A 23110-nucleotide genomic window follows, 5' to 3' on the forward strand; every position below is an offset into this window, starting at 1 on the left:
TTGTTGGGCCGAAGGGCCTGTTTCCACACTGTAAGTAATCTAATCTGAATAAAATCTCCAATAAAGAACATTGGCTTCACCTTTAGGCTGCCAGACACAGATACATTTTATTTGATGATAAGTGTACATTTACTGCCAATCTATCTACCTACACTTAGCTTACTGATGGGATTCAGTGCACTCAAAAGCAAAGTCATCCAGGGTTCAATTAGTTGTATTATTTGAATTTATAGCCTCAATAAAAAGCAAATCTATGCATTTAATTACACTGGCAATGAGAACAGGAAGCGATGCTGATGAAACAGAAAATGTATCTGATGTATGGAGACATGAAATGGGAAAATGCAACCCAGTCCATTGAGTTAACCTCCTTCACAGGCATATCAAGGACTTCATTGATAAATCAGTTAAGGGAAAGGCAGAAATGCTCCCAACAAATAAAACTCCAGAATATTTATCCATCTTTGGCACCACTGCTGTTGCTACTTGGCCTGATGCCTCCCACAGACACCATTCCCATGGTGTGTCTAAAAAATAGTTCATGCTGTACTTTGCAGCAAACCCATAAGTGACGGTCTCTATTAACAGGATCTATTAACATCAAGTGAAAAAGATGCTTTGTCCAGGATGTAAATGTACAATATATGAATACCAGTGCTACTGGAGTGATGTTGGCTTTATGTTACAACCATTGGTAGACAATATCACATTAGACGTTCTATTGATCTTTTGCAATAGGCAACATGCTACTATGCTCAACCAGTCTGAGATTGTAGAACTTGGATTGTAGCACATGGTTTGACTCAGCTATTGGATGACATTTACGAAATAACAAGATACTGGTAATAATTACCGCAGAAATTAATTTAGGGTTATCGGGGGCATTAGCAGGGGAGGCAATAGGCTGGTGATATTATCACTAGACTATTAATCCAAAAACTCAGCTAATCTTCTAGGGACTTGGGTCCAAATCCCACCATGGCAAATGGTGGAATTTGAATTCAGTAGAAAAGAAATCGTGGAATATCCACCTTACATCTGCCTAAAACAACTGGAAAAGTTTGGGTCTGGGTTACCTTCTTGAAATATTTTGAGAGGTCTGGCCTGATCCATAACAGATTGGGGGCTCTTTGCTGGGTTTGTTCTATAGTTCTGATTTGGGATTAGGGTTGTTGGTCTCAACAACGCTAATGTAGTTGAGGATTTAGTTGAATTTTGCAAGACATGTCATACGTCAGGTAATTGGAAAACCACGCCTTTAATATTCATTCCAGCATTTGAGGAACCTTTTACAAGAATTTTAAATGATTCTGCAGAACCCCTGCCTAAAACAATAAGTGGGAATCAGTATTTGTTAACAATAATGGATGTGTCTACTAGATTTCCAGAGGCCATTCCATTATGCAATATTACAACCAAAAAGGATTGCAGAAGAATTACTCAAATCTTTCACTAGGTACGGACTACCCACAGAGATACAATCAGATCAAGGGTCAAACTTTAGATTAAAATTATCGAAGTATGTTATGGACAGCTTAGAAATATAACAATTCAAATCTACAACGTAATATCCAGAATCACAGGGCGCGCAAGAAAGGCGGCATCAGACATTAAAGACCATGTTAATGGTATATAGTCAAGGCTATCCAGATGATTGGGATAAAGGAATTCACTTTGTAAGTTTTGATATGAGAGATACACCAAAAGAATTGACCAATTTCAGTCCAAATAAATTAGTTTTTAGGCATGAAGTAAGGTAACCACTAATATTGATTAAGGAGAAATTGGTGAATCAGAATTCAGAGACCACATATTTGGACAATGTGTCAGATTTTAAGGAATGATTAAACGGGGGTGGGGGGGGTGGTGTAGTTAGCTACACAGCATTTAAAAGTATCACAGCATACAATGAAACAGGGAGCAGACAAGAAATCAAAACTCACAATTTTGCAATTGGAGATAAAGTGTTAATGTTATTTCCAGTGATGGGTGAACCTTTAAAAGCAGGGTTTAGTGGACCGTATTGTGTTGAAAGGAAAGTAAGTGAGGTGAACTATTTGTTGAGGACTGCAGACAGAAAGAAATCTCAGTGTGAAATGTGAATATGCTCGCGAAGTATTTTGACAGGGAAGGAAAGCAAAAGGAGACTGTGTTACTGGTTACAACACAGAATGAAGAACCAAGTTCAGAGGATTCTGAATTAGACATTTCTCAAATTAAATTGGACAATGAGGAAGTTGTCAAAAAATGAGATAAATTATTGAGTCACCTTCCAGAGGAAAATTGAAAAGCGACCATAATTCTATTAGTTTTAAAATAGTAATGGAAAAGGATAGACCAGGCCTAAAACTTGAAGTTCTAAATTGGAGAAAGGCCAATTTTGAAGGTGTTAGGCAAGAATTTTCAAAAACTGATTGAGGCAGATGCTCGCAGGTAAAGGGACAGATGGAAAATGGGAAGCCTTCAGAAATGAGAAAACAAGAATCCAAAGACAGTATATTCCTGTTAGGCAAAAGAAAAGGCTGGTAGGTGTAGGGAATGCTGAATGACTAAAAAAAATTGAGGGTTTGATTAAGAGAAACATATGGACAGGATAGTACAAGTGAATCCTTAGAAGAGTAAAAAGGCAGTAGGTGTATACTTAAGAGGGAAAACAGGAGGGCAAAAAGGGGACATGAGATATCTTTGGCAAATAGAATTAAGGAGAATCCAAAGGGCTTTTACAAATACATTAAGGACAAAAGGGTAACTAGGGAGAAAATAGGGCTCCTCAAAGATGAGGGAGATACTAAATGAATATTTTGCATCAGTGTTTACTATTGAAAAGGACATTAAGATATAGATTGTCAGGAAATAGATGGTGACATCTTGAAATATGCCCATAGTACACTGGATGTCTTGAAATGTATAGAAGTGGATAAATCCCCAGGACCTGATCAGGTGTACCCGAGAACTCTGTAGGAAGCTATGAAAGTGATTGCTGGGCCTCTTGCTGAGATATTTATATTATCAATAGTCACAGGTGAGGTGATGGAAAACTGGAGTTGCGTTAACATGGTGCCAATATTTAAGAAAGGTGGTAAGGACAAGCCAAGGAACTATAGACCGGTGAGCCTGACATCAGTGGTGGGCAAATTGTTGGAGGAAATCTTGAGTGACAGGATATACATATATTTGGAAAGGCAAGGACTGATTAGGAACAGTCAACATGGCTTTGTGTGTGGGAAATCATATCTCACAAACTTGATTGAGTTTTTTGAAGAAGTAACAAAGAGGATTGATGAGGGTAGAGTGGTGGACATGATCTATATGGATTTCAGTAAGGCATTTGACAAGGTTCCCTATTGGAGACTGGTTAGCAAGGTTAGATCTCATGGAATACAGAGAGAACTAGCAATTTGGATACAGAATTGGGTCAAAGGTAAAAGACAGAGGGTGGTGGTGGAGGGTTGTTTTTCAGACTAGAGGCCTGTGACTAGTGGAGTGCCACAAGGATCAGTGCTGGGTCCACCACTTTACTTCATTTATGTAAGTGTTTTGGATGTGAGCAGAAGAGGTACAGTTAGTAAGTTTGCAGATGACACCAAAATTTAAGGTGTAGTGGACAGCGAAGAGGGTTATCTCAGAATATAATGGGATCTTGATCAGATGGGCCAATGGGCTGAAGAGTGGCAGATGGAGTTAAATTTAGATAAATGCGAGGTGCTGCATTTTGGGAAAGCAAATCCTAGCAGGACTTATACACTTAATGGTAAAATCCTAGGGAGTTTTGCTGAACAAAGAGATCTTTGAATGCAGATTCATAGCTCCTTGAAAGTAGAACCCTAGTTAAGATAGTGAAGAAGGCATTTGGTATGCTTTCCTTTATTGGTCAGAATATTGAGTACAGGAGTTGAGAGGTCAGGTTTTGGTTGTACAGGACATTGGTTAGGCCACTGTTGTAATATTCCATGCAATTCTGATCTCCTTCCTATCGGAAGGATGTTGTGAAACTTGAAAGGGTTCAGAAAAGATTTACAAGGATATTGCCAGGGTTGGAGCATTTGAGCTATAGGGAGAGGCTGAACAGGCTGGGGCTGTTTTCCCTGGAGCGTCGGAGGCTGAAGGGTGACCTTATAGTGGTTTACAAAATTATGAGGGCATGGAATGGATAAACAGACAAAATCTTTTCCCTGGGGTTGGGGAGTCCAGAACTAGAGGGTATAGGTTTAGGGTGAGAGGGGAAAGATATAAAAGAGACCTAAGGACCAATGTTTTCATGCAAAGGGTGGTACATGTATGGAATGAGTTGCCAGAAGAATTGGTGGAGGCTAGTACAATTGCAACATTTAAAAGGCATTTGGATGGGTATGTGAATAGGAAGGGTTTGGAGGGATATGGGCCAGGTGCCGGCAGGTGGGACTAGATTGGGTTGGGATATCTGGTCGACGTGGACGGGTTGGACCAAAAGATCTGTTTCCGTGCTGTACATCTCTAAGACTCTATGACTCTGTGACTCTCTGACTCTATGAAATGACCTGAAAGAGCTATTGATATCACATGAGGAGTTATGTGGAACAAGCTGAGAAGTACTAACCTAATTATGCATGATGTAGACATAGGAAAGGTTGTCCTGATTAAGCAACATCCTTATTGTCTTAACCCCCTAAAGTTGGCACAGGTTCAAAAGGACATTGTACACATGTTCCAAAACAACATAATCAAAGTGAGTTACAGTACTGGAATGCACCGATAGTAATGGTGCCAAAACCAGATGGTACCCAATGGTTATGGGTGGACTATCGCAAAGTCAATGCAGTTACAAAGTCTGATTCATATCTGATTCCACATTTTGAAGGCTCTATTGAAAATATGGGTCAAGCAATTAAGTTGGATTTGCTCAGAGCATACTGGCAGTTACCTTTGTCCAAAAAAGCAAAGGCAGTTTTGGCTTTTGTAACACCGAATGGACTCTATAAATTTAAAGAGTAAAAAATGAGGTCTGCAGATGCTGGAGATCACAGCTGCAAATGTGTTGCTGGTCAAAGCACAGCAGGCCAGGCAGCATCTCAGGAATAGAGAATTCTCTATTCCTGAGATGCTGCCTGGCCTGCTGTGCTTTGTCTATCAATTTAAAGTCATACCATTTGGTTTGAAAAATGCATCAGCCTCAGTTCAGAGACTAACCAATAAGGTCATTTCAGGATTACCCAATTATGTAGTTTATATTGATGACCTGGTGATTTTTAGTCACACATGGAAGGAACATTCGCAACATTTATCGGAATTGGTAAATTGACTTTGGGAGGGAGGCTTGGTGATAAACCTGACTGAGAGTGAATTTGCCAAAGCCCAAGTCACCTTCCTGGCCCAAATTAATGGACATGAACAAATGACAAAGGAATGCAAAAGTGAAGGTTACTGGGGAGTTTCCCATACCATCGATAAAAAGAGCAGTACTGTGATTCCTGGGATTGGAAATCAGAAATTCATACCAAATTTTAGCAATGTTGCTGCTCCACTCACTGAATTACTAAAGCAAGGCAAGAAGTTTCAGTGGACAGCAGACTGTCAGACTGCATTTGACAGCCTGAAAGCTGTGTTCACTGCTGCCCCAGTGTTAGCCATGCCTAATTATGCAAAGTCATTCAAGGTGGCTATCGATGCGAGTGATGTGGGTGTTGGTACTCTGTTCTGACAGGAAGACAAGAAGAAGATAGAAAGACCTACTGGGTATTTCTCCAGGAAATTGAACTTTCATCAGCAGAAATATTTGACCGTTGAGAAGGACACTTTGTGTTTTGTGTTGATGTTACAACATTTCAACATTTGTGTAATCGGTAATGTCTCTGAGACAATCATATATACTGATCATAACCCATTGACGGTTTTGGAGAAATTTAAGAACAAAAATTCCAGACTGTTTAGCTGGAGCGTGTTAATACAGCCATTTAATTTGAAGGTTGTGCATGTGGTAGAATGAGAAAATGTGATTGCAGATGCATTGTCAGTACTTGAATGATAGGTGGATGCTTTCAGTTGCAAGAGTGAACGGACTGAAATGGAATGTAGTAGTGCATGTTTGTATATTATTGTCAATGTAGTGTATATGTTGAGATGTACTAACTGTGTAAGATTAAGGTGTTTTTCAAATGAAGCCGTCTTTCGATAGCGATGGGTCTTTTATTTTTAAGAGAGCAAGTGTGATGATGCTGCTCTTTTAAGATTATGCTGTCCTCAGTTTTTTATTCAAAAGGGTTTGTAAAAGGCAAAGGTTCTGATTTGCCTGGGTTCAGCTACTTTGATTACGGCTAACACATGCTGCCTAAGGCAACAATTGGGAAAAGTGTTTTTATTCTTTTTTAAAAGCATGTGTACAATGAAAGGGGAGTGGCCAGCTTGCCCAGTTCAGTTTAAGTTTTAGCTAGGGAAAAGAGGTTCCATGTCTTAGCCAATGATCCCTAACTGATTCCTTTGCCATCTCTCTAACATCTCTCCTGTAAGAACCTGTGGCTGGATTTACCTTTTTTCCAAGGGATATGTTTATGGGATGTTATAGGAATTCGGAACAGCTCTTTGTTAAGTTTTGGGGGATATTGTGTCAGTCGGGTTTTCAATCATTGTTATTCTAAATTCTCTTTCCTTTTATTTGTGTTTCTTTTGATGATGTGTAAATAAATTCTGTTTATCCTAGGATACATCTCATTAGATCCAGGGGACTCAGTAGTCTTTATCCCCATTAATTTCCAAACACTTTTTCTCTAGTGACTGTTATTATGTTTGTTTCCCCTCTTTCTTATGCCCATTAATTATTCAGTAAGTTTGGAATGCAATTAGTGTCTTCTGTGAAGATTTATGCAAAGTATTTATTCATCTGCTGTCCCATTTCTTGGATCTGCAATATTATTTTCTGAGCTTCATTTTCTAAAATATGCAAAGTGGCTGGAAAAACTGGATTCCACTATGTAAAAGTGGGATTGAGCAATGGAATTAACTCTCAGCAAATATCAGAGAGAAAGGCTATCTACATCTCACCCACCTAAGTTTCCAGTCATTAAGTAGGAATTATGGAAATCCATCATCCCCATGCCAACAACATGTATGAAGTCTTCAATAATCTGCATTAACTCTACCGAACCAGGATAGACCTGTGCAAAAAAGAACAAAATGGCACAATTTCACTTGTTCCAAGTTTAGCGTACAGATTGCTATATTCCATTTACATTTAATGCAAATGCATTCCATTTACAATTTACTGCATTAACGGAAACAAAGTTAACTTTGTAAAACAAAAAATCCACTTGTTCTTCATGCAGACCAAGTAATGACTAGGGATGTGAATTAATTGGTGAGGAAATTATTAATATTTATTTTGAGTAAAGTGGTCAATGGCAATTATATGGCCTGAGCAACTCCTCTTTGGTCATTACAGACTGACCTGTTGAGTACTAACCAGGCCATCTCATTTGTTTTTGGTTGATTTAGTGATTTTTTTTCAGGCTGTCTTCATCCATTTTATCAATTCATGACTACAGATAGTGAATTCATAATTCCTGCCAGGATGGGAATGAATCGGTAATTCTCTCATCAATCATGCATGTTGTGAAGGACAGGGATTGATGTTAAACACAAAATTTATCTGTGGCTATTCTCTACCCACTGCATTATTCTGGAAAAACAATGCAGCATTTTTCAGGATTTTCAATTATGAGTTCCATTTGTTGTAGCTATTAGATACCTCTTTTCAAATGGACCTTGTGGATTATTTGCAGCAGTTCGTATTGACTCCTCTAAAATTGATTCTATTTTCTGAATAAATAAACCATTTTCTATAGTGTGTAGTTTTAATAGACTATTTGCTACAGTGTGCTGTTTCAGTAGGCTCTATTTGCCATGTGTTGGTAAGTAGATGGCACTTTTGTTAGTAAGTAGATTTTATTTGCTGTTGCATAAGCAATTTTTTTTTGGTGTGTGTGTGTGGGTGGGGGGGGGGGTTATATGGGAGGATTGCCTATCAAGGGATGGTGACAACAGCAGCTTGAGCAGTGGCACATGTTGGCCAACTGGCCCTGTTGTATGGCAGGGTGAATATCACAATCTGTACACAATTTCTCAGACTGCAGATTTGAAGACAAGCCCAATGCATTTAATAACTGATGCTTCAGGCAGTTATCTGTCTGTGTATTCAATTTTTCCAATTAAAGCACATCTGACCAGAAATTAAACTTATGCACAAATTTCCATGTGTGGTTCCCCATCTACACTTCATCTTCAATGGTAGATTTGATTTGGACACAGGAACTCCATCTCTTGATCCTATCTTCACAATCCTCTTTTACACCTTTTGAGTCCATTTCTATTGCTTCAGTTAAATGCTTGAGAAGGATTTCATCATTAAAGGTGCTATGTAAATACAAATTGTGAAGGAATACCTGCTGTGCATCTTCCCACTTGTCCCTGTTTTCTTCGTCAAGAAGGTTACTGATGATTTGAAAGAAATTCTGTAGAGGAATTGGACGAGACATGGAGTAACTGTCAAATAAGTCTAATCTTTGAAAACCGGTACATGCCTCCAAAATCAAAACAATATGCTAATTAAACATGGTCTTCATCAAAACGTAAATTCTAATTGATCCCAATTTATCTTTCTAACACATCTTCAGACCTGAGTGCTGGTATATAAATGACAAATTGCAGAGTCCTGAGTTTCAAAGATAGATCACTCAGTATTTCCACATTTACAAAGTGTGTTTCACTCACTGTGCAATGTGATGAGGTTTGGATAGAAATAGCTCGTTTTCAGGCTTTGACCAATAATTAATCAACTGCACCAAAGACTTAAGGCACTAAACATTTGGTGTTAGTTGGCCCAATGAGATGGACCAGTTGTTGCTGATGTTGCTCCTTCCTTCTTCATCCCATATGATAAGAATGGGATAATATTTTGGGTGTTTGCCAAAACTTGTAGAGACATAGCAGTGCGCTCAACTTGTTGAGTGCTGAAACATTACAGAGGTACTCTGTGGTGTTGACAAGTTCCAGAATGGAATCTGTGCCAGCTCTCAGCAACCTGGAAGCAACCATTTCAGACCTGCAGACATATTGCCAATATTTGGAAAGGATTTTAAAGGGATAAGGCTCAAACAATACCCTTCAAGAATGTGCTATTTTCTGTTGCACCTTAAATGGATAAAAATCTGGTGAATCCTGGCCCTTCTCCAAATTCTAGTTCCTTATTCCTCTCCAAAGAGGCTATCTGACACCTTCTCCCTCCCTGGTCATTAGATATTTGGACTCAAGAATTTACATGCAGCAAAAGATTTCACATCTCCCCAAACAGGTTGATTAGAAAATATTTCTAATGTGGATCATGGACAGGGGATCAAATAACTGCTGAAACAATTTGTGACTGTTCTCTGCTTTATTTTCATCACTGTAATTTCAGGAGTAAATGTTTTTAAAAGTAGTAAGATCTAAATTAGAAGCTGTCATCATGATGAAGGCCATGATTAAGAGTTAGAGTTATTGTGACAAGGGTTGGTGAGTATTAATGTTGAGAAGGCTTTAAAATTAGCTTAATTGATGGTCTTAAGAGGCAAGTTTCCTTTTCTTAGGGACTGAGGCTGCCTGATGCCAACAGTCTTTTGTTTTGACACCAGATGTGTTGAAACAAATGTCAAGGGAAAGACTCCACTGAAAGACTCCTGGAATGTAAGCTTTCTCTTTCGCATGCTACACGTACTTTTGCAGTGTGGTAGAGGCAAGTTCAATTGAGGCATTCAAGAGGGAATTGGGTGGTTATGTAGATTGTCATGGTATGTAGGGATACTGGGGAAAAGAGAGGTGATTGACACTAGATAATAGAGCCGGTGCTGGCATGATTGGTGGGATTGCCTTTCTTTCTCTTATTTACAGACCAGGTGATTTTCTTTGTGTTCCATGTCACTTGCATTCCCCAGTGAGGTGCACAGGCTAGCCACTTTGTAGGGGTTAATGATTTTCACCCATTTTGTCATTGCCATTGACATTGGTTCCATGACAGATACTCCTGAAGATTTCATCACATTGAGAGCTGCTAGCTCCCACATCTCACCAACTTCCCCTGTTTCCAACATTAGTCATGTTCAACCTCACCTTCCTACATTAATTGTTTCCTCATCCAACCATTTGTCTCATCTCTGTTTTTTTTTATACAGTAGACAGACAAAATCATTCAATTGCTCTTGAACTGAGTAGCTTACTCAGCCATTTCAGATGGTGGTAAAGAGTAAACCATATCATCGTGGGTCTGGAATAACATGTAGACCAGACCAGTAAGAATAGCACATTTTTTTCTCTCTCAAGGACATTAGGGAATTAGATAGATATTTTTAGACAATGGTTACAGTTAGACTGGCTTTTTTTTTAACTGTCCGATTTTTAATCAATTTCAAAACTTCACTATCTGTCATATTGGGATTCAAACCCATCCAGTGATATTTCCACTACATCACCACAGCCCCAATATTTTGAGCAATTATTCTTTCTTTTGATTCACAAAGACTCCAAGTTGGCAAACACTCTGAGGAATTATGAATCACTCCATTGCATTAATTCTGAGTCAGTGAAATCAGACAGCCTCTCCTGTATTTCCAATATCAACATTTCCAAAATAATATCTATTTTCAGCAGATTGTGGTGTTACCTGTACATCATCTGACGAAGGGACGTAACTTGCTCTTTTAAATGTATCAGTGACATTCCGAAGAATTTCAATGCATGCCAATAGATCCCCACCATAGAAGTTTCTTCTCTGTGTTAGATCCAAGAGGGTTTTTGTTACTTGAGACATGCCTTCACCTGCCAGTGTCCTTTGTCCTTTTGCAAGATGCTCCTTGACCTAGAGGCAACACATACATCAAATGCAACAGCAGAAATATTCCATGACCATTCTTTCTTCTTTCCCTTTCACTGAAGGACCAAATGGCTCATTAATGTTTCTGTGATTCTTCCTGTAGTTACTGAGTCACCTCCCTCTCTTACACCTACTGAGTCTCTCTCTTACACTCTTCCCTGTGACCGTGATTCTTCCTTAATCTGTTTTGGGTATTTAAGTATGCTGAACATGTTGAACTCAGTTGCATTCTAACCAGATATCCATGCACAGACAAGCATGGTGAAGTCCGATACAGGAGCAGGAATCCTGGCCAGTTGTGCTGTCAATGACTCAAGCTTGCTAAGGCTGATTGCAGAATTGGAAGAGTTGGAGTAGGCCATTCAGCCTCTTGAGTCTGCCTCAGCAATCAATTAGATTCAGTCTAGCCAGTATCCTCATTCTGTCTTCCTAAGCTTACACAGAATAGTGAAGAACCCAAGCTGGTATGGTAGCATCTGTGGAGTCAGAAATAGAGTTCATATTTCCAGTCTGGTATGACTCTTCTTCATTGGACACAACATTGCCTCACTTCTGTCCATACATACTGCCAGACCTGTTGAGTTTTTCCAGCATTCTTTGTGTTTGTTTCAGAATTCCAACATATTCCATCTTCCCTCTTTTGTTCCATAGCTCTTAAATAAAAGTGCAGTTCAAATCATAGAATTTTAAAGTACAGAAAAAAGTCAATCAATCCATCACTCCCAAATCTCCTCTATCTCCATCGTTTCCATCATGCTCTTCAAATATGTATCCAGCTGTCTTTGAAACTCCCGATAGAATCAGCCTCCACCATTCTCCCAGACAGCACATTCCAAATTCTAATTACTGAGTAAACAAGTTTCTCCTCATCTCACTCCGAGCTCGCTTGCTGACAATCTTGAAGTTGTGACCCCTAGGTACTTGCTGAAAATGTGTTGCTGGAAAAGTGCAGCAGGTCAGGCAGCATCCAAGAAACAGGAGATTTGACGTTTCGGGCATAAGCCCATTCCTTATGCCTGAAACATCGAATCTCCTGTTCCTTGGATGCTGCCTGACCTACTGCGCTTTTCCAGCAACACATTTTCAGCTCTGATCTCCAGCATCTGCAGACCTCACTTACCCCTAGATACTTACATACTAACTGACAGAAACAGAATATCCTTCTTTACCCTGTCAGAATTGTTCATAATTTTGAACCCCTCAATAAAGTCACCTTTTTATCTCTCTCCGTTCCATGGACAACAACCTACTCTCTCCAATCTTTCTTTGTATCTAAAATCTTTCATTCCTGGTATTCCAGTGCATTTCCTTTGAACTTTCTCCAGGGTTTTAACATTCTTTCTTAAGGAAGATGCCCAGCACTGAACACAACACTCCAAATGTGGCCTGACTAATGATTTGTAGAGATGCAGCAGCACTTCCTTGCTTTTATACACTATGCTGCTATACATAAACACAAAGAGTCCATTAAGCCTTCTTAAAGACTGGTTGAACTTGCTTGGCCACCTTTAGAGAATCATGTGCCTGAACCCTGAGGTCCCTTTGCTCCTATATGCCCCTCAAAATTGTACCATTGAGCCTGTATTGTCTCTCCATGTTTCTTCAACCAAAATGCATTACCTCACATTTCTTTGCATTGAATTTCATCTGCGAGATATCTACCTATTTGGCCATTTATTCCCTGAAACAATTATGGATGTTGCAGACAATTGAAACTTACAAGACTCCCAAGTTCTTATACTGTTGTAAGTTTCAATTTTCTGTAACATCCACAACTATTTCAGAAAATAAATTTCAGATTCCCACTATCTTCTGTAAGATGTAATCCTCGCCATCAGTTCTGATTGTGTTAACTCTACATTTAAAATTATGTCCCACATTTCAAGATTTCCTCCTAGGCATGATTGTTGTATGCAGGGCAGTCAGCATTAAATGCACAGTTAAATGGTTTTACAAACTCAGAACAAGGCTGAAGTGCATGCAAGGTTGGTACCATATGAGGTTAGCCTGCTGAATTTCAAGACAGCCTGTACCTCTGAAAGTTGAGGCACATTCTGGCTGTATCATCGGTTAAAACACTTTGAAGAGAAGCAAAATGGTACATAAGTGACAATTTAGGCTGTGCTACATGTTTGAATGCTATGCCAGAGGCAGTGGTGTGGGAGGGTGACAGGTGGATCCAGGTTCTCTTTCCTCATGGAGGCATGAACCCTCCCAACTTAGGCCCGGGTTGGCAGGGAGAACAGACAGCCATAGCAATCAATGATATCACTCTGCTGTCAAAACGCTGGACTCAATGCTATAAAAAATTTGAGTACAGGAGTTGGGAGGTCATATTGCAGACGTATGGGACATTGGTTAGGCCACTGTTGGAATATTGCATGCAATTCTGGTCTCTTTCCTATTGGAAAGATGTTGTGAAACTTGAAAGGGTTCAGAAAAGACTTACAAGGATTTTGCCAGGGTTGGAGGATTTAAGCTATAGAGAGGGTCTGAACAGGCTGGGGCTGTTTTCTCTGGAGTGTCGGAGGCTGAGGTGTGACCTTATAGAGGTTTACAAACTTATGAGGGGTATGGATAAGGTAAAGAGGCAAAGTCTTTTCCCTGGGGTCGGGGAGTCCAGAACTAGAGGACATAAGTTTAGGGTGAGAGGGAAAAGATATAAAAGAGACCTAAGGGGCAACTTTTTCACAAAGAGGGTGATATGTGTATGGAATGAGCTGCCAGAGGAAGTGGTGGAGGCTGGTACTATTGCAACATTTAAGAGGCATCTGGATGGGTATATGAATAGGAAGGATTTGGAGGGATATGGGGTGGGTGCTGGCAGGTGGGACTAGATTGGGTTGGGATATCTGGTCGGCATAGACGGTTTGGACCGAATGGTCTGTTTCCGTGCTGTACATCTCTGTGACTCTATGCCTCTAAGTTCAATCATCTCATGTGCGGATCAGGTCAGTGAATACATGCGTATCCTAAAAACTCTTACACTGTTGGAATGTGAAGTGATTTTTGGAAGGTTGAATTTGAATGCAGATTACAGGGTGAAAGGTAGGATTCTTGGCAGTGTGGAGAAACAGAGGCATCTTGGGTCCACATCCGTGGATAGGTTGTTAGAAGGCATATGGTGTGTTCACTTTCTTTAGCGGGGGGTATTGAATTTAAGAGCCGTGACGTTATGCTGCAACTTTATAAAGCCCTGGTTATACCACACTTAGAATATTGCATTCAACTCTGGTTGCCTCATTATAGGAAGGAGGAGATTTACCAGGATGTTGCTTGGACTGGAGGGCAGACTTGTCTTATGAAGAAAGACTGAGGGAGCTAGGGCATTTCTCATTGGAGCGAAGAAGGATGAGAAGTGACTTGATAGAGGTGTGCAAGATGATGAGAGACATAGATAGTATGGATAGTCATAGACTTTTTCCCAGGGCAGAAATGGCTATGATGAAGTGGCATAATTTTAAGGTGATTAAAAGAAGGTTTATGGGACATGTCAGAGGTTGGTTCTTTATACAGAGAGTGGTGGGTGTGTGGAATGCACTGCCAGCAGTGGTAATAGAGTCAGATACATTAGTGACATTTAAGCGACCCTTGGATAGGCACATGGATGATAGTAAAATGAATGGGATGTAGGTTAGTTTGATCTTAGAGTAGGTTAAAAGGTCAGCACAATGTTGATGGTTGAAGGGCCTGTACTGTTGAAGGGCCTCATTCTTGATGAAGGACTCTGGCCCGAAACGTCGAATTTCCTGTTCCTTGGATGCTGCCTGACCTGCTGTGCTTTAACCAGCAACACATTTTCAGCTCTGATCTCCAGCATCTGCAGACCTCACTTTTTACTCGAAGATTTTAACCTACTGCGAATCCTCTTGCAAAGATGCCTTCCTTGAAGAAGCTCTCTTCCTCTCTCTACAAGGATTTCAGTGAGTCTCTCTCTCACTGCACCCCCCAGGTCATCTCCTCTGCACAGAAGCTCTTCAGCCACGTTCTCAAACAGACTCGTTACCACAGCCACATCTCCTTCCTCAGCACCTGCCTACAGAACCGACTGATCCCACACGGACTCTGAACTACATTCCAACCAACAAAATTTGGACCCAACCAGGACAACCTGTACCTACAACAAATCCGAAGCCTCCAGCAACAGACCTCCCTCCGGATCCTCCGCACCACCCTTGCAGCCATGCTCATTCCTGATGGAGGGCTCTGGCCCGAAACGTCGAATTTTCTGTTCCTTGGATGCTGCCTGACCTGCTGTGCTTTAACCAGCAACACATTTTCGAGCCTGTACTGTGCTATACCATTCTATGTTCCACACACTTCCCACTCAATTGCCAAAAACCTCTGCCAACCAATATTCATAGTTCACTTTTATGTCTTTTACCTCACGTTTATGCACTTCTCTTGGCTGAAAGCTGCACATGTTCACATCCTAAGCTTTACACATACAGCCACATATGGAGGCACATGACTGAATCACATTACACCCCACACATATACTTCCCTTTCCCTCTCCCTCTCTCTGTGACAGGGTGGAACAGTTGGATTTGCTTCTTTGATTTGGTGAAGACTGAAGGAGACGGAGTTGATATTTAACTAAGGGTTTTAAAATTATGAGCAGTCATATGGGTGGATTAGAATGAGCTGTTTCTGTTCATCAGGATATGAATAAGAAGGATTTAGATGAGTGTAACCATTGTTATATTAAGTAATTGATAGAAGGATTAAAGTAGAAGAAAGTAGATTTTTTTTTAATCCAGAGGATAGAACTTACTGACTGAAAGAGTGGAAAAAGGAAAACTTTGTCATCACGTTTAAAAAGAACTTGTATATACACAAACAGGGCTGTGACCCGAAAGGACTATAGACCAGATTTTGGCAGATGGGATTAAATTATTTGGACTTCAAGCCTCTTTTTGTTTGCTAGAAACTTCTCTATAACTTATTATTGATGTGGTCTCCATATGAAAGGGATGGAAAAACAAATCACAGGAGATAGGATGGTGGGGTGCCTGAAACCCCCTCATGATGGCCAGAAGTAATTTCTGGGCAGGAAGGACCATTTGTCAATCTTTTATTGTTAATTATAATCAAGCTGCCACTAAATCATGAAAGGTACTCATTAAATTTTTAATTAATAAAGCAGTTGAAGTTGTAGATAGTGTAAAAGGTTGCCCAAAAGTCACAGCGGGATATAGGTCAGCTGCAGATATGGGCGGAGAAATGGCAGAAAAGTTTAGCCCAGGTAAATGTAAGGTGCTGCACTTTTGGCTATCAGATGTTAAGACAAAATGTACAGTTAATATCAGGATCCTGAACACCACTGATGTGCAGATGGATCTTGGGGTCAAAGCCTGTAGTTCCCTGAAAATGACCACAAGTAAACAGGGTGGTAAAAAAGGCATATGGCATGGTTGCCTTTATTGGTCGGGGAATTGAGTACAAAAGTCAGAATGTCGTGTTGCAGCATCGTAAGACTTTGATTAGGCCATACTTCAGAGTACTATGTTCAGTTCTATTTACCATATTACAGGTAGGATTTGGAGGTTTGGAGAGGATGTAGAAGAAGGTTGTTGCCTGGACTAGAGGGTATGAACTATTAGGAGAGGCTAGAGAAACTCACATTGTTTTCTCTGGAGCAGCAGAGGCTGAGGGGTTACTTGATAGAAGTCTATAAAATTATGGGATGCATAGATAGGGTTGATGGTCAGAATCTTTTTCCCAGGATTGAAATGTCTAAAAGTGGGCGGCATACATTTAAGGCGGGAAGGATTAAATTCATTAGAGATGTGAGGGGCAAGCTTTTTACGAAGAGATTGGTAGGAGTTTGGAATATACTGCCAAGGGTGATGGTGGAGGCAGATATGACAGGGGCACTTAAAGGACTTTCAGACAAGCACACAAACATGCAAGTGGTGGAGGGATATGAACCAAAGGCAACCAGAAGGGATTAGTTTAATCTGACATCTTGTTCGGCACAAAATGCTGTGTGTTACTGTTCTATGTTCTAATCACCGCCCAGCCTGGAATTATAACAAAAGGAAAGGCTAGGGAAAGAGGAAAAGATTAAATTAAAACAAAGTTGGAGGGGGAAATAAGGCATCCCATCCCTAATGGTGTCTATATCTCTCTTTTTGAGGGTTTTGATGGAGATGATTGATCTTGCAATTGCTAATTTAAGCTATTATGTGGCCAATTAATGATCCCTTATGAGACTCATCCAGCTAAACTGGGGTTAATACGTTAGGGCCCGGGTGTCCTTGGAGAAGGAGCACAGGGTCTCTACCAACACCCTGGAGTTGTTCAGGGAGAGGTGGGCACCGCAGGGGGTGGAGTGCATTATTTCCCCCTCCAACTCTATTTTGATTTATTCCCTGCCCTCCCCTTCACTGTTTTGATCACACAGCATTGCCCTTTGATGTGAAGGGCACTGCTTGTCACAGGCCACTCGGGTGTTTCCTTTCTTCCTGGTGGTGGAAATTTGAACAAAGATTCGTGCACCTTGTGCCTCTCACTGTGTCTCACACCTGCACACACACAACATGGGTGCTGGGGAAAAACTTAAGCACTACCGCAGAAAAAAATAGAAAAAAAACCCAAAATCTGGAATTAATCCAGCTAGAGGCAGATCTGTTGCTATACAACATTCGTGATAACTGTATCTTATGGAATCACTGGCCCAGACCATCCAAAATGATGGAGGAATATCCAGGATTACATTGATCACCTTGAGAGTTGCTGTCGGGGAAAATTGTATTCAAGCATAAGCAGTGAAAGGAGGATGTTGCCACACCAATGTCCCACCCACCTCTTCCCCTGACCACCACCTGCTCCAAACATAAACGAGCCTGAAGTAACTACATCAATCATCTCTGGATCACCCTGAAAGTGGAAAAGAGTCATCTTTGTCTATGATGGACTGCCAATGATGACCCTGTTGCAGCTTGTTACCTCAGGTATAGTGGCTGAAGGGAGCCCAAGTGGTTGTGGAGTTCCGTCAATCAATGACAGTCAGTATTACATGCATATCTATCTATCTATCTATCTATCTATCTATCTATCTATCTCTCTCACTCACTCACTCACTCACTCACATTCTCTCTCTCTCTCTATCTCTCTCTCTCTCTCTCTCTCTCAAAACGTGACCGTACATTAATATTTGTCCACGCTTAATACATCATATCATTTAATACTGTTTGGGAAGTAGTAGAAGATGGTAATGTAGTGTTAATGTCAGTGCTTTAATACTCGAGAGCTGAGTGACAGCAAGCCATGGCAGGGTAATACTGCTGGGAGAATGAATACAGTGATCCTAAGAGAGGACAGCAAGTTTGTGTGCCACAGAATCACTGCCTGTTAGTACCGCTAATGATCTGGTCATTTACTGTAGGAGGACAGTGTGCTAGATTGCTGAGAGACCCAGAAAGCAGCTTTAATCACAAACGTCTGCAGCTTGCAGTCCAAGCCAGCGAGACGTCAAGGCCATGCCTCATGAGTTCAGTTTGAACTTACATTGCAACGTTGAAACATTAGCAGTTTCTACTGTGATGAAAGTTGAAACATCAGTCACTGATCGTAGTTGGATCCGAAAGTGTTGTCATGGAGGTCGCTATTACTTTTACACCAGAGATGATGGGATAACAGCTCTATGAAGTTATGTGCCATGTGGCACTGTCCTCCAAATGATCCTTTGTGTTAACATCAGTAGCTGTTATCTGACACTCCTATTAAAGGACCAAGCATTTCCAGCAGCTCTCTCTATCCTCTGCAGCAGGACTTATTGTAACATTATTCTCAATAACGATAAAACCAACACAACCCTTTCTGTCTGCCCTGGCCTGTTGTCTCACTACTTGCACGTCGCTGCTCTGTACCACTCCCCAATGTTCATTCAATGCCAGGATCCAAGTTGGTGACTGCAAATGACAGTATTGCTTTTTCCTTTGTTCATTCTCTGTCTAACCTTTAATCACTGCATCATTGGATGGCTTTTTTTTGTCTCTCCATTCTTCACCGGGATATTGTCTGTCCCTAATTGCCCTTGAATTCTACTGGGTGGCTTGAATGGCCATTTTAGACTCAACCAGCTGTCTGTTCAACACTGAATGGATCTGCTAGCAAGAAGATTCAGGGCCACAGGCAAACCTGGATGTCAAGTAGCTGTCACGGCCTTTGCCTTGTGCTTACATCTTTTATTCCAAGAGATGCCACACCTCCATGCCAATGTCATTAGTGCAGCACAGCTCCCAATGCATCCAACATGCTCCAAAATTCACTGCACATATGAAAATTGATCCAGAGGACCCAAGGCCCAACTGTCTTTAGCTGCTTCATTGATGACCGTATCTCCATCATCACCCACCATGGCAGTATGGTGTCTTAGTGGTTAGCACTGTTGCCTCACAGTGCCAATGATTCGGGTCCAATTCCAGCCTCAGGTGACTGTCTGCGTGGAGTTTGCGTATTCTTCTCATGTCTGCATGTGTTTCCTCTGAGTGCTCTGATTTCCTCCCACTGTTGAAAAATGTGGAGCTGTAAAAGCGCAGCAGGCCAGACAGCATTCGAGGAGCAGGAGAATCAACGTTTCGGGCATAAGCCCTTCTTCAGGAATGAGACTGGTGTGCCAAGTGGGCTGAGATAAAAGGTGGGTGGGGGGGTGGAATTTGGGGGAGGGGCACTGGGAATACGATAGGTGGAAGGAGGTGAGGGGGAGCGTGATAGGCCGGAGAGGGGGTGGGGGCGGAGAGGTCAGAAAAATGATTGCAGGTCAAGAGGGCGGTGCTGAATCCGGGTGTTGGGACTGAGATAAGGTGAGGGGAGGGGAAATGAGGAAGCTGGAGAAATCTGCATTCATCCCTTGTGGTTAGAGGGTTCCTAGGCAGAAGATGAGGCACTCTTCCTGCAGGCGTCGTATGGCCAAGGTCTGGCGATGAAGGAGGCCAAGGACCTGCATGTCCTTGGTGGAGTGGGAGGGGGAGTTAAAGTGTTCAGCCATGGTGTGGTTGTGTTGATTGGTGCAGGTGTCCCAGAGGTGTTCCCTGAAACGTTCCGCAAGTAGGCGTCTGTCTCCCCAATGTAGAGGAGACCACATCGGGTGCAGCGGATACAGTAAATGATGTGTGTGGAGGTGCAGGTGAATTTGTGATGGATATGGAAGCCTTGGAGGGAGGTGAGGGGGGAGGTATGGGTGTAAGTTTTGCATTTCTTGCGGTTGCAGGGGAAGGTGCCGGGAGTGGAGGTTGGATTGGTGGGGCAAGTGGACCTGACGAGGGAGTCGCAGAGGGAGTGGTCTCTCCGGAACGCTGATGGGGGAGGGGAGGGAAATATATCCCTGGTGGTGGGGTCTGTTTGGAGGTGGTGGAAATGACGAAGGATGATACGATGTTTCCGGAGGTTGGTGGGGTGGTAGGTGAGGACCAGTTGGGTTCTGTCCTGGTGGCGATTGGAGGGGCGGGGTTCAAGGGCGGAGGTGCGGGAAGTGGAGGAGATGCGGTGGAGAGCAACGTCGACCACGTCGGAAGGGAAATTGTGGTCTTTGAAGAAGGAGGCCAGTTGGGCTGTTCGGTAGTGGAATTGGTCCTCCTGGGAGCAGATGCGGTGGAGGCAAAGGAATTGGGAATATGGGATGGCGTTTTTACAGGGGTCAGGGTGGGAGGAGATGTAATCTAGGTAGCTGTGGGAGTCGGTCGGTTTGTAGTAAATGTCTGTGTTGAGTCGGTCGCCCCAGCTAGAAATGGAGAGGTGTAGGAAGGGGGGAGGGGTCTGAGATGGTCCAGGTAAATTTGAGGTCGGGGTAGAAGATGTTAGTAAAGTGGATGAACTGTTCAACCTCCTCATGGGAGCACGAGGTAGTGCCAATACAATCATCGATGTAACGGAGGAAAAGGTGGGGCATGGTGCCAGTGTAGATGCGGAAGATGGACTGTTCCGCATATCCGACGAAGAGGCAAGCATAGCTGAGGCCCATGCAGGTGCCCATGGCTACTCCTTGGGTTAGGAGGAAGTGGGAGGATTGGAAAGACAAGTTGTTCAGAGTGACGACCAGTTCACTCAGTCAAAGGAGGGTGTCAGTGGAAGGGTATTGGTTGTGTCGGTGGGAGAGGAAGAAGCGGAGGGCTTGGAGTCCTTCGTAATGGCAGATGGAAGTGTATAGGGATTTGATGTCCATCGTGAAGATAAGGCATTGGGGGCTGGGAAAGCAAAAATCATGGAGGAGGTGGAGGGCGTGGGTGGTGTCCCGAACGTAGGTGGGAATTCTCCCACTGCCCAAAGATGTGGATGTTAGGTAGAATGACCATGCTACATTGCCCATTATGTCCAAAAATGTGCAGGTCAGGTGGATTAGCCATGGGAAAAGTAGGGTTACAGATTTGGAGTGCTTTTGGACGGGATGGTCTTTAATGGATCAGTGTGGACTTGATGGGCCAAATAGCCTGCTCCCATACTTTAGTGATTCTATGAAGTCAGACGTGTTGGCGCAATGTTGAGCAACATTCATGACTTCTCAGAAACTGAAGCAGCCATTGTCCAAATGCAGGAAGACATGTGCAATATCCAAGTTTGGCCTGACAAAGCATAAGTAACCTTTGCACTGGACAAGTGCCAAGTAATGACAATCTCCAGTAAGAGAATTTAATCATCGCCCTTTGAAATTCAATGGAGTCACCACTATTGACTCTCCCATGACCAATATCTTAGTGGTTACCATTGAACATAAATTGAACTTGACTAGCCAAATAATTGTAGTGGCCACAAGATCAGGTCAGAGGCTTGGAATCTTGTAGCAAGTAACTGACCTCCTGCCTAACCAAAGCCTGTCCTCCATTTACAAGGCACACGTCAGGAATGTGATGGATCCACTTGCCTGGATAAGAACAGCTTCAAAAACATTCAAGAAGCTTGCCAGCATCCAGAACAAAATTTCACATTTGAATGTTACCACATCCACATTCATTGATACCACCATAGATGCTCAGTTGCAGCCATGTGTAGCATCTACAAGATGCAATGCAAAAATTCATTGAGGCTTCTTCAAGCATCTTCCAATCCCACAACCACTACCATTTAGAATAAAACAAGGAGCAGATACAATGGGAACACACACACCCATCCAAACAACTTAACTTCTAGACTTCAAAATATATCTCTGTTCCATCAATATCACTGGTTTAAAATCCTGCTCCTCCCTCCCAAACAGGACTGTGGATTAGTTGCACTAAATGGACTGCAGCAGTTCAAGCAGACAGCTCATCTCCACCTTTAAGGGCAACTTGGGATGAGCAACGAATAGTCTCCCTGTCAACAACACCCACATCCTATGACTGAATTTGTTTTATAAAAAGCCTCCCACTCGGAGCCCTCCTCCTTTCCCACCCCATGCCCTCTGTGTGCAGCTTGTCCTCTCAGTTCCTTCTGCTTCCATCACATCAGTCCAAAGGGAGCTGCACAGACTGGGCGCATAGTCAATCAGAGTTCCACGGCTGGGAACTTGGAGCAAGTGAGAATCCAGTTGCTGTTTTTAGTTTCCTATACTTGCAAGTAATTTGTGAGACAGGTAAACATGTAATTTAATCTTCCTACAAATTCAACTAAATTTCCATTGGTGGGAAAGATATTGGAAACACAAGATAAAACCCTTTTGTGTAATTGATGATTAGCATCTGGCGTGCATTGTTGAGGTGTGTGCTGGAGGTACGTCAGTCTCGTGGAGTGTACATCAGACTTCATGTGGGAACTCCAAAATGTTTTTTTGAATGGCCACATGTCCAGAAAATTGCATCTGGTTAGACTACTTGAGCTCAGGGTCTCAGACGTTCAACAGCATTTGGGGTCATGAGGCTTAGAGATATATGGAGAGCATGTTTCTTTGAGGTAGTCACTGCATAGCTTAGGGGAGGGAATGGGTGTTCATGGCACATTGACGAAGATTAAGCAGGCAATGCAGGAATCCAACCAATGCATCTCGCTCTCTAAAGAGTCTGAATTCTGGTAAGAGTTATGGTTCCTCTGGGAAATGCACCTAGAGCCAGATTCATGATACCTCGGTTGGCAGAGTTGCACAGTGAGCCAGGAGGAAGGGTTATAAAACAGCAGTGACAGGGAATTTTAGAGTGGGAACAGACAGACATTTCTTTGGATGCAGTCCTGGATCCATGGTGGGCTTGGTGTCTCTCTAGTGCTAATTTCAAGGATGTCATTGAGCAGCTACTGAGCACACTAAACAGTGAAGTCATTCAG

At 42.1% G+C, this 23110-nt stretch overlaps 1 protein-coding gene across 1 annotated transcript in view; it reads right to left on the bottom strand.

The window, feature by feature from the left end:
* Positions 1-23110, bottom strand: part of adgrb3 (adhesion G protein-coupled receptor B3) — an 870525-nt gene that overhangs the window by 466033 nt on the left and 381382 nt on the right. Inside the window, exons 10-12 of the mRNA XM_060821286.1 lie at positions 10664-10858; positions 8412-8480; positions 7019-7127 (exon numbers count right to left, since the gene is read on the bottom strand). Of these exons, the coding sequence (XP_060677269.1) occupies positions 7019-7127; positions 8412-8480; positions 10664-10858 (373 nt within the window). The remainder of the gene's footprint in view (positions 1-7018; positions 7128-8411; positions 8481-10663; positions 10859-23110) is intronic.

The sequence above is a fragment of the Hemiscyllium ocellatum genome, chromosome 3 (genome assembly GCF_020745735.1).
Source record: "Hemiscyllium ocellatum isolate sHemOce1 chromosome 3, sHemOce1.pat.X.cur, whole genome shotgun sequence".
NCBI classification, from domain to species: Eukaryota; Metazoa; Chordata; class Chondrichthyes; order Orectolobiformes; family Hemiscylliidae; genus Hemiscyllium; species Hemiscyllium ocellatum.